This window comes from Canis aureus, chromosome 8 (assembly GCF_053574225.1).
Source record: "Canis aureus isolate CA01 chromosome 8, VMU_Caureus_v.1.0, whole genome shotgun sequence".
Classification (NCBI taxonomy): Eukaryota; Metazoa; Chordata; class Mammalia; order Carnivora; family Canidae; genus Canis; species Canis aureus.
Genome location: NC_135618.1, coordinates 14,864,286 through 14,876,808, shown reverse-complemented (window position 1 = coordinate 14,876,808; position 12,523 = coordinate 14,864,286). Strand labels below are relative to the sequence as shown.

The 12,523-nt window shown below is 41.4% G+C and overlaps 1 protein-coding gene across 1 annotated transcript; it reads left to right on the top strand.

Annotated features, from left to right (window-relative positions):
• The first annotated feature begins 4,084 nt into the window (after positions 1-4,084).
• On the top strand, positions 4,085-11,982 carry C8H1orf52 (chromosome 8 C1orf52 homolog). The gene is made up of 3 exons (XM_077905277.1): positions 4,085-4,407; positions 5,067-5,265; positions 11,477-11,982. The coding sequence occupies exons 1-3, from the start codon at positions 4,132-4,134 to the stop codon at positions 11,548-11,550; spliced, it is 549 nt and encodes a 182-aa protein (XP_077761403.1). The 5' UTR covers positions 4,085-4,131; the 3' UTR covers positions 11,551-11,982.
• Positions 11,983-12,523: the final 541 nt, after the last annotated feature.

Sequence of the window (12,523 nt, the reverse complement as noted above, 5' to 3'; positions counted from 1 at the left end):
CATAATTGGCCATATAATTCATTATGAAGTGATTTCTATGTATGGTGTAAGGTAGAAGCCAAGTCTTACAGGTGCTGGCTTTTAACCTAAGCAATTTCAAAGGGAGCAGAAAGTTCTAGGCTCTGGTCTTATCTTGTATCAGTGGATAAATATATACACTTTTGATTTTGGGGGAAAAAAAGCAAACCAAGAAGCAAATCAATCTATAGTTGTTGAATGTAAACTTATGAAGGCTATCTGAAAGGAGAGCTAAAACAAACTCGGGATAAAGTAAAGGACTCAAAATCACACAACTTTTTAGGATAAAAATATTTGGCTCCACAGTCCATGCTCTTTCCATAACTCCATCCTCTTCTTAGCATTTCTTACATGACAGGAAGTTAAGAGTGGGGATTATGTATTTTTTCAGTCATTAATTTAGTGATTATCGAGTATCTATTCTAGGTGTTGGAGATACAGTGATAAAGTCTGTATCCTCAAAAAATTCACATTCTAGCTGGGGAAGATAAAATATAAACATGGAGACCTAGGTAATTCTAGTTGCCATGGATACAAATAGGGCATGTGTGAGTTAAAACATAACTTGGGAAAGAGTATAGGTAGCACCATCAGGGAAGTCCTCTCAGACCAGGTGGCAGTTGAGCTGAGATGTATCCAAAAGACACAGAAACCAGCTTAAAGGGGCTCCCACAGGCCAAATCCAGAATAATTTCAACATCAAAATAAATAATAATAGTTTAGGGCAGCCCGGGTGGCTCTGGTTTAGCACTGCCTTTAGCCCAGGGCCTGATCCTGGAGACCTGGGATTGAGTCCCACATCGGGCTCCCTGCATGGAGCCGGCTTCTCCCTCTGCCTGTGTCTCTGCCTCTCTCTCTTTCTCTCTGTCTCTCATGAATAAATAAATAAATACAATCTTTTAAAAAATAATAATAGTTTATAGATCATTGGATAAAATAAGAAACCATGAGTCCATGCTAATATACATGGACAAATAATGTGATGAAGAATGGGATATTGACCTAGTCTCAAATATCTCCCTACACAACACTTATTAATTACAAAGGACAAAAGTAACTTGATGGTAGAAAAGCCTGCCAGATACTACCTTAAACAAAAGATCAGGGGCACCTGGCTGTCTCAGCTGGTAGAGCATGTGACTCTTGATCTTGGGGTTGTGAGTTTGAGCCCCAAGTTGGGTGTAGAGACTACTTAAAATCCTTTAAGAAATGGTTAAAATCATCAGTACTAAAGCAAATGAAATCACATGCCTACTGATTGGATGCAATGAGAAGAACACACCACCACTTTCATAATATTCTTTTTTTTTTTTTAAGGATTTTATTTATTTATTCAACAGAGAGAGAGCACAAGCAGGTGGAGCGGCAGGGAGAGGGAAAAGCAGGCTTCCCCCTGAGCAGAGGGCTCGATATGGGCCTTGATGCCAGGATCATGACCTGAGCTGAAGCCAGACATTCAACCAACTGAGCCACCCAGTTTCATGATATTCTTAAAGATTTGTAACCTGCATTTTATCACCAAGACAAATTGAGGCATCTTCTACAAGATACCTGTTCTATAATCTTAATGTCAAGATCATGAATGTTAGACTGAAAGGCCATTTCAGGTTGAAGGAGATGAAGAGACATGGCCACTAAATACAATGCATGAATCTAAACAACTTTAAAGATTATTAAATGTTATGAAAATTAGCAAGCAAGAAAGAAGAAGAATAGTAGAGGTTGACTTGGTAATAAGTGTTTGGACTCAGACTATATTTTAAATTTGAAATGATAAGACTTAGTGACTTTTGACTTGAGCATCTGGATTAATAATGCTGTAATTTGGGGTGCCTGGCTGGCATAGTCTATAGAGCTTATGACTCTTGATCTCAGGGTCATGAGTTCAAGCCCCACGTTGGGTGCAGAGATTACTCACAAGTAATGGTAATACTGCTTCTCCCTCTGCCTATGTCTCTGCCTCTTTCTGTGTGTCTTTCATGAATAAATAAAATATTTTTTTAAAAAAAGAGCCACAAGATACACGTGGTTATCTTAATATCAGTTTTAATAACGTCATTTTAAATATTTTTATATATTAAACTAAAAGCTGTATTAGAGACTAATATATAAAATTTGCATACATTTTCAAAATATTATACTATATGCCCCCAAGATTTTATGCTCATGGGGCTCCAGGCCACACTGTATCAGTTTTACCTATGGAGGGGCTGGAGATTGAGGTCAGCCATATGGGCAATCAACTATGTCTACTATGTCTACGTGACTGAACTCCAATTAAAACACTGGACACCAAGGCTTGGGTGAATCTCCTGGTTAGCATGCATACTATCACATATCTTTGTTAATACCATCTACACGTTTATGGGGAAAGGACACTGGAAGCTCTGTGTGTGGAAATCTGGGCTCTACCCCTTGCACCTCTTTCCTTGCCTGATTTTAATCTGTATCCCTTTGCTGCAATAAACCACAAGCAAAAGTAAAATAGCTTCCAGTGAGTTTTGGGAGTCCTTTTAGCAAAAACTTGCAACTGGTGTCAGAAGTGAGGATGGTTTTGGGTACCCCCAAACTTTGCATTTTGGGACCATCATCTTCCTCTGTCAACACAGGTATCTGGATGGAAAATTTTGAGAAAACACCTAGAACTACACACTTCTAAGTTATCGTAACCCACATTATTTATGGATCATCTACTCAGCGAAAGGCACTGAGCTGGGTACCAGGAATATAAAACTGAACGAAACACAGTCCGGCTCCTCCACCTGGAAAAGAGGAGTGAACAAGACAGACCCTATCTCTGCCCCCTGGAGCCTGCCTCCCACAGGAACAGCAAATCATGAAGGAGTGTATCATCTGAAGGAGCGGTCCTCCTTCCCTGGGGTCTGTAAACGTTTCCAAACAGTTTTATCACTTTCATTTAAGTATCACTCCCTCTTAGATCACCGGGAGGAGTCCAAGATTTCTAGTTTCCTTGGTGACTAGGTTACATCATTTACTGAGACAGGGAACACATACAGAAACAAGTCATAAGGAAAGACAAGCTACTGATCTAGTAAGTGGGTGTCTGAGGCCCCCGCAGGATGTCCACACGGAAAGTTTACGAGCCAAGTGGAGGTCTGGTCCAGAGGATGGATGGAAAGATTGCGGTTGGAGACCCAGATTCGGGAGCCACAAACATAAGGGAGTTAAGGTCATGGAACGAGATGGGCTGACTCGCAACTTTGAATTGCCCTGTACAAAATGAGAAGTGTTGCTGAAAGATGGTACAATACGTTGGGAAACACCACATACACTGCAAAGCAAAACTGAAAAGAGGCTGACAACGAGAAGCCAAAGTTTGGAAGCCGCGCTGAGCTGCGAGATACAACCCAAGAGGAATTTCATCAAAGATATTTAGTTGTTCAGAGCCCACGTGGATGGGGTCAAGCCGGGAGGATTTAGTCTGTGACTTGATTAAGTCCACCACCCATAGAGGGCTTGCAGGATGACTGAGGGAAGCAAGCACACGGAGACTGATTTTCATTTTGACGAGGAGATGCAGTGGGATCAGAAAGAAATGCTGGCGTCCCCGGAGCAATGGTTAAGGTGGAGTGGCAGTAAAAAAAAAAAAAAAAAAAAAAAAAAAAACTTATGTCTTGTGTGCCTTTATTTACTTCTTTAAAGATTTTATTCGTTCATGAGAGACACATGGAGAGAGAGGCAGAGACAGAGGAGGGGCAGGCTCCGTGCAGGGAGCCCGACGTGGGACTCGATCCCGGGTCTCCAGGATCACGCCCTGGGCCGAAGGCAGGCGCTCCACCGCCGAGGCACCCGGGCGTCCCTCTCAGGTGCCTTTAAGGGACTCCTACTGACGGCTGAAAGTTCGGTTGGGACCAGGGCTTCAGGACTTGCCTCTTCCCGGGGCGCCAGGAGGGCGCACAAGCAGCCCCGCTGCGAAGCGAGCGCTCCCGCCTCCAGCCCCGGGCTCCCGTCCGGCTGCAGGAGCGCGGCGCGGCCGTCAGGGGGCGCAGGCCCCGCGGCTCTACCGCAAGACGGGGCGGAGCCAAGCGCGGGGCGGGCCCTGGAGCAGCTTCCGGCTTCCGGCCGGGCCCGCGGTCGTCGCGCGCAGCCGTCATGGCGGCGGAGGAGAAGGACCCTCTGAGCTACTTCGCGGCTTACGGCAGCAGCAGCTCCGGCTCCTCGGGCGAGGAGGATAACAGCGAGCCGGAGGAAGCAAGCCGCAGGGCCCCAGGTCCTGCGAAGTCGGCGGGCGGCTGCGGGAGCGAGGCGGAGAAGCGGCTGCCGGGCCCCGACGAACTGTTCCGGAGCGTGACCCGCCCGGCCTTTCTCTACAATCCGCTCAACAAGCAGATAGACTGGGAGCGGCACGTCGTCAAGGCGCCCGAGGAGGTGAGGCTCCCGACCCGGTTTCCGGTCGTGGCCCCGGCCTCCGCCCCCTGCCTCCTCAGCCCGCTCCTGGGGACCGACCGTTCGTCCCCTCACACGCAGTCACCCCCTGCGGGACGCCGCCCCGCCCCCCTCCGGCCCCGGGGAGCCCGGGCCCCCTCCCCCCAGCCTGGTGGGTGTCAGCCCGGCCCGCAGCCCCCGCCCCCTGGTGAGGAGACCCAGACCTCCGCGCTCGGTGCCCCGACCCCGCGCTGCGAGGACTAACGGTGGTGACTCCCCCGCCCCCCCCGCTGCAGCTTCTCCCCGAGACCCCTTCCCTTTGACGCCGAAGTTGCCTGCGGTGCTGCCTCCAAGACAGTGTCTGCTGCAGCCTCCTGAAGGGGTCAGCCTTGGCGTAGTATCTCTGAGACTGGATTCTTCTTTGGTAACTAAAAGTTATTAGCTTTATTCGTATAGGGAACCCTTTGGCTTTTTCACTTAACAGTATTGTGGTTTTTGATGGAAAAGAAATGTGTCTTTAAGCCTTAAACGAAAATTTAAAAAAAAAAAAAAAAAGTCAGCCTGAACAATGAGCGGACGGCAGGGAGGTGCATGTGCCCCTACGGATGGATTGTTAGGAACCCCGGTTCGTCACGGTGCTTCTTAATGTGTTTGCTTAACAGCCTCCCAAGGAGTTCAAAATCTGGAAGTCAAACTATGTACCACCTCCAGAGACCTACACTACTGAGAAGAGACCTCCCCCGCCAGAGCTGGATATGGCAATAAAATGGTCCAACATCTATGAGGACAATGGCGATGATGCCCCACAGAACGCTAAGAAGGCGAGGCTTCTGCCCGAAGGGGAGGAGACCGTGGAATCAGGTAAGGCAAGTCAGACTCCCTAGAAAATACCTTTGGGTCCTCGTGGCGAGTTTAAAAACAAGGAGACACTCAACGCGTGAAATTTAAATTCAGCGATTGCACAAATTTAGTTTTGTCACGACTGTGTACGAGCTTTTGCTGTGTATGTTAGGATTCATGTATGATGATCGCTTTTGCTGTAGCTTTGAGAAAGATTTGTGTAAAGTCGGCTCTGATGCGAATCTCCGAAAGCTCAACCAGTAGTAGTATCTACTGTGTTTTAGAGAAAAAAAAAATAATAATAATTGTAAGTTCTTCAGGCTTTAGAGTGAAACCTCTGACAGTCTCAACCAGGAGTATATATGTGATTTATGGTGCCTTATTAAAACAGAGCCAGCTAACTTAGCGGTTTAGTGCCACCTTCAGCCTGGGGCCTGAACCTGGGGACCTGGGATTGAGTCCCAGGTCGGGCTCCCTGCATGGAGCCTGCTTCTCCCTCTGCCTGTGTCTCTCTGCCTTTCTCTGTCTCTGTCTCTGTCTCTCTCTCTCTCTGTGTCTCTCATTAATAAATAAAATCTTAAAAAAAAAAAAAAACCAACAGAGCCAGCTAATTCATGGATCCTTTCTTGTGATTGCAGCTTTGAAGAGCTAAAGGCTTCATTTTATATTAAAGTAGTTGTGGTTTAAAGCCAAAATTAGTGTGACAAATGAAGTTAATTGAGTCTTACGACATAGTAGTAATAGGAAGATAATGACTTAGTTGTTGACTTGTTTGTATCATAATTTCATCTCGTATTTAGAGTATAGGTAACCACAGTAATCTCTGCTTACACGCTTTAAACCAGCTCCCCAATTCCATCCTTCAACACTGCAGCTAGTGATCACTTTCTAGAAGTCATGTCTGATTATGTAATTCACCTGTTTAAAATCCTTCACCAGCATAGAGTCCAAGCCCTCTGATAGGTCCTGCCTTTCTCTCCATTTTCAATTCGAACAGTGCTTTTTCTAGCACTTTAAGATCTTAAAATTGAAAACTGAATAGACCGTACTATCTTATGGTTCCCTGACATTTTTTTTAGTCCGGAAAGTTCTTCCTTCCCTCTTTGGCTGATAAACACATTCATCCTTCAAAATCCAATTCAAGGAAGAAAAAAATATTAGCATCCTCCTCAAATTATTTGCTCCTCTATACTCTGTATGTGCTAATGCTGTTGATTGCATTTATCATCCTTTGTGAGATTATTTGTTCCTAAGTCTATCTCCTTTATGAAAATGAGTTCCTTTACAGTTTGTAGTACATTTTAAGTATTCAGTGAGTCATAGTTGAATTGGACTAAGTATTTGGACTACCATTTTTATGAAACATGCCAGCTAAACAAATTTCTTATGTTCTCATAAATCAAGGGCTACTTACTTAGTTCCTTTTACAACCAGCAGAAGGTATTAAGAAAAAGAATGACTAACTGGTAGGAGCTCTTCAGTTTTGATTCTACTTGGCCTTTCCATTTCTTTCACTGATTTTCTGGCATGGATTAGAAGTCACCAATGAAGGCATATCTTTAGTAAATGGCATCCTTTTAGAGATGCCAAATGAAGTTGGCATTTAAGGTATTGGGACACCTGGGTGGCTCCGCCTTCTGCTCAGGGCGTGATCCCTGGGTCCGGGGATCAAGTCCTGCATCAGGCTCCCCGCAGGGAGTCTGGTTCTCCCCCTGCCTATGTCTTTCTTTGTTTCTCCTGAATAAGTAAATAAAAACTTTAAAAAATAAATAATAAAATACCTCATAATGCATAGCATTTTATGTAATTAATAAAAACCTTTTTGCATAAATAATGTTTATTTTATTTTTTTAAAAGATTTTATTTATTCATAGAGACAGAGAGAGACAGAGACACACAGGCAGAGGGAGAAGCAGGCTCCATGCAGGAAGCCCAATGTGGGACTCAATCTCGGGTCTCCAGGATCGCACCCCAGGCTGCAGGGGGTGCTAAACCGCTGCACCACCAGGGCTGCCCTGCATAAATAATGTTTAATCCTTACAACATGTGAAACCAGATAGGGAAATGTGGAAATGAGAGTTTAATGTGGCTTGTACATGGTCACAAAACTAGAAAATGCCAAGCTGTAAAATAGGAACTTTGACACAGTTTTTAAAATTTACTGTTCTTAACAACCTAGTACAGAAGTGTTACATGATTCTTTATTACTACTTTATAGACAAAGAAATAATCTCAGATTAAAGAACTGGCCTAAGGAAATTCACACATTTATAAAGATTCAAAATTAGGGATCCCTGGGTGGCTCAGCGATTTAGCCCCTGCCTTCAGCCCAGGGCGTGGTCCCGGCATCCCACCATCAAGTCCCACATCAGGCTCCCTGTAGGGAGCCTGCTTCTCCCTCTACCTGTGTTTCTGCCTCTCTCTCTCTCTCTCTCTCATGAATAGATAAATATTTTTAAAAATCAGAAAAACAACCCACATATATGCACACTATGACTGAACATTAAGATACTTGTTCATAAGAATGAAGAAGAACCAAAGATCTGAGGACTAGCAGAATAATTCTTTAAAACTTGAAAGTATTGGGGCACTGGGTGGCTCAGTGGTTGAGCATCTGCCTTTGGCTCAGGTCATGATCCTGGGGTCCCAGTGATGGAGTCCCATGTCGGGCTCCCTGCATGGAGCCTGTTTCTCCCTCTGCCTGTTTCTCTGCCCCCCCCCCCCCCATGAATGAATAAATAAAATTAAAAATAAAAAAAGGCAAAATTAGAGTTCAAATTCAGGCCTTTAAATGGAAATGATGCCTCTTTAAGCTGCGGTTTATTCTGTTGATGTTTTTGCAAGCTGTAGTGCTCCAGTAGTAGTTGTTCTGTAGAAGTAAGATCACTAGAGTTGATATTTAAACTAGGGTAATATAGGCTGGTGTTCCATTGTTGTTGCTATATGGAAATGGTGAGGATTTTATACTAGGACAAAGAAGCGGAAAAAAATATTTTTTCCAGCTTGCCTATTGCATCCAAATAGAACAAGTTCCAACTATGTGGCAAATAATTCTGTTATTCTCATAATTTCTGTTATTTTGATTATATGATGGTCCTCCACCAGAAAGTATACAGATGATATCAAATGACGAATGGACCCACTCTTCAGACAGTTTAAAACTGGATTATAAAGTTAAAAAAGATAATCCTGAAATCTTTAATTTGGACTCTAATGTTGGTTATTGAATATAACTATCTTCTTTTTTAGATACTTTACTGTTTTTGTTTTTTAAGATTTTATTTATTAGAGAGCATACTCTCAAGCAGGGGGAGAGGCAAAGGGAGAGGGAGTAGACTCTGCACTGAGCAAGGAATCTGATGCTGGAGTCCATCCCAGGACCCCAAGATCATGACCTAAGCCGAACGAAGACCGATGTTTAACCGACTGAGCCACCCAGGTGCCCTGATACTTTACTTTTTAGAAGTGATTTATGCTATTTCAGAATCCCATACCATGTTTACAAAGTCACTATAAAATCAGTCATTTTTTTATCTGTATTTTTTGACTTACAAAATATCTTATTTAAGAAATTCTATACTTGGGACACCTGGGTGGCTCAGTGGCTTAGCGTCTGCTTTTGGTTCAGGTCATGATCCTGGGGTCCTGGGATGGAGTCCCACATAAGGCTCCCCACAGAGAGCCTGCTTCTTCTTCTGCCTGTGTCTCTGCCTCTCTCTATGTTTCTCATAAATAAATAAATAAAATCTTTAAAAAAACAAATTCCATACTCTTAAATTATCTAATTTTTAGGTTATGAAAATATTTTTATTATTCCTACACATTTTTTGCACTTTGGCCTTTTTTTGCCAGTTAACTGTTCCAGTTTTGTTTTGTTTTTTAAGAGCTGGGAAAGATTCAAAACTCATCCAGGCTTGCTACTTAACCAGTGTTTCTTGTTTGGTAACTGTGAAATGCAAATCAGTAAGGCTTAGATATTATTGACATGTACTTACCCACGAAATCCAAGTAAAGTAGCTAATCTTTTTTCTTTAAGAATTTAGAAAGTTCATATTAATAATGTAAATTTATTTACCTCAGGTGGCATGAATTCCATAATAGAAAAATTTTTTCCTTACTAATGCATTTGTAATATATGGCACAGACTAGAAACTCAATCTTGATAAATGAACATTTCAGGGTGGTTTTGTTTCCCTTTTCTTGCTATAGTTTTTAAGGCAATGCCTTTTTGTATCACTAGGTGGCATTAGTTCCTGTTCAAATTACTGATAGGAAATGATTTTTTCTAACCCTGGTAATTTGTATTTTTTGCTAATTCAGTAAATTTATTTAGATTTGCCAGAATAATAGCAGAAGTATCTCACAGTCATCTTTTTAATAATATGTCAACAGTGGATTTTACAGCATAGCTAGTAATTTCAATTTTTATACTATGATGATAATCTCAAAGCCAAGCAATGATGTTAATTAAACTCCAGTTAAAAAACAAACACCTTGGGGATGCCTGGGTGGCTCAGCGGTGCATGATTTTGGGGTCGGGAATCGAGTCCCACATTGGGCTCCTTGCAGGGAGCCCGCTTCTCCCTCTATGTCTCTGTCTCTCTCTCTCTCTCATGAATAAATAAATAAAATATTTTAAAAATAAACACCTTAATGTGCCTGAGTGGCTCAGTTGGTTAAGCAGCTGCTTTCGGCTCAGGTCATTATTCAGGAGTCCCAGGATGAGCCCTGCATACCATTCCCCTCTCAGTCCAGAGTCTGCTTCTCCCTCTGACCCTTCCCCTTCTCATGCGCGCGCGCGCTCTCTCTCTCTCAAATAAGTAAATAAAATCTTCAAAAACAAAAAGAACAAAGGCCTTGGCTTATTTGAGCTGTGTGCCGTATCAGTTGATTTGTATATTATGTTTATGTACACATGATAAACTACTGGTTAAAACTAAGAATCTGGGGCAGCCCTGGTGGCTCAGCGGTTTAGCGCCACCTGCAGCCTGGGTGTGATCCTGGAGACCAAGGATCGAGTCCCACTTCGGGCTCCCTGCATGGAGCCTGCTTCTCCCTCTGCCTGTGTCTCTGCCTCTCTCTCTGTGTCTCTATGAATAAATAAATAAATAAATAAATATTAAAAAAAAAACCTAAGAATCTGTAAATTCTTAGAGGATGTTTCATTGATTTGAATTTTATTTTATCTTGCTGCCTATGTAAATCCTTAAATGCTTTATAAAATATATGAATAACATCGCCATATTGTGCTTGAAGATGTATGAAGATGTGTGTATCATCTGCTGTTGATTCTAATAATTCTCCGCATCAACAAAGGAGATATTCTGAGTATGGTAGTGTTAGCAGAAGGGAATTGAAGGCTTAGATTGTAAATGTATTTGCTCCATAAGGAGTTTATGGTGTGATATAAGCAGCTTTCCCCCAATTTTTAATTTTTATTATTTTTATTAAGTAAGCTCTATTCCCAATGTGAGGCTTGAACTCAAAACCCCAAGATCAAGAGTCGCATGCTCCACTGACTGAGCCAGCCAGGCACTGCAGCTTCCCATTATTTTAATATGAAGGCCCCTTTCAACATCAGAATATTTTATAGATCACCACAGGATAGTTGTTGAACTTTGGCTATCTGTTGTTTGGTTGAGAAAATAAAGCTAAAAGTGCAGTGAATCCAATAATGTGCTTAAAATAAATTTGTATTTTAAAATTTATAACTTCTGCATGTTACTCTGTCTTTATGGAGTTCTTAACATAAAGCCACACATATGTTCAGAAAGAATACAGCTTCGGTGAAACATCTACCTGTGAGTGCTTTTTAAATTTCAAAATATAAGGGGGGGGGGCTAAAAATAGGAAAGGGAGTTTTGCAGAGAGAGAAGGCAGATTAGAAGAGAAGAACAGCTGATGGTCACTTAAATAATGTCATGGTTAGATTGATACTCTTCTTTGGTAAAAAGAATAGAAATGTGTTCTATTTTTACAACATGTAGATTATTTAAATATATACAAGGTGTATACTGTAGAATATTTGGGAATAGCTTTTTTTCAGAACAAGTCTGATTTTGTCATTTTAAATTCATTTTAAACATTTAAATATAGGACTAAAAGGTCACTTAACTTTTAGTTTTTATTAGGGAACTGAAAGAAATGAGGAGAATGATTTTTGCCTAAAGTCAATGAAATTTTAATACTTTTTTCAAAATTACTGATTGAAACTTTTTCTTTCCTGTTTAAGATGATGAAAAAGATGAGCATACTTCTAAAAAGCGCAAAGTAGAACCAGGAGAACCAACAAAGAAGAAAAAGTAGAAAACAACAATGACAAGAATTTCTGGACTGCAAAACTTGTTGAAACGGTTTTTTTGGGCAAATTAAGTTGACATTTTAAATTATTATGAAACAACATCTCCATGAAAGAACATGTTAATTAATAATAAGTATTGCTGTGGGAACTGTCCACTGTAGAATTCATTTTTTTATTTAAAACTTTATTTAAAACTCAAGTGGTGATTTGTGATTGTGAAATTGACAACACATGGAAGCATTCTGGCTATCACAGAATTGGTGACATGCTTTGAGTTTTGTCACATGTCGACATGCCAATGTTCTATGAACCTTTTATAAAGGAATATATTTTTAAAGTAAATATATTGTAATGTACTGTGAACTTGTAGGGTGCTTTTCAACAGTGTTTGTACAGTGTAAATAGATCATGGAAATAAAATTACTTATTCAATATTACTATTATTGCATAGCATTAACATTTGATTATTTGTCTGTGACAGGTACCCTCTTTGCCATGTGATGTTTTAATAGTAGGTTTGACCATCTAGGGAGTGCCTCCTTTGTTCAGGTGCTTTGTGTGGATACTTTTCTCTGATCCTCAAACAACCAGATAAAGCAGGTATTAGTGGCTTCATTTTTTAATAAAGAGAGATTAACTTATCCAAGATTCCACAACAAGTGAGCAATGATTTTTGGGATTTAATTCAGGACACTTGAACTCCAAAATCATCACCCTAACCCACCTACCCAGCAAGAAGAATTTCATTGCCTTCTTGGGACTACAGTTGTCATGTCTTCAGGTGCTCTTTCTGGTTAGGGAGATCTCCTTCCCTGATTGTATTCCTGCACTTTATTGAGTAAGCCTTATGTGATGGTTATTCATTAATTTCCCTGGTTAATAGTTTTCTGAAGATAAAGATTCTCTATAAAGAATTGCCAGATGTAGCAAATAAAAATACAGGAGACACCCAGTTAAATTTGAATTTTAGATAAACAA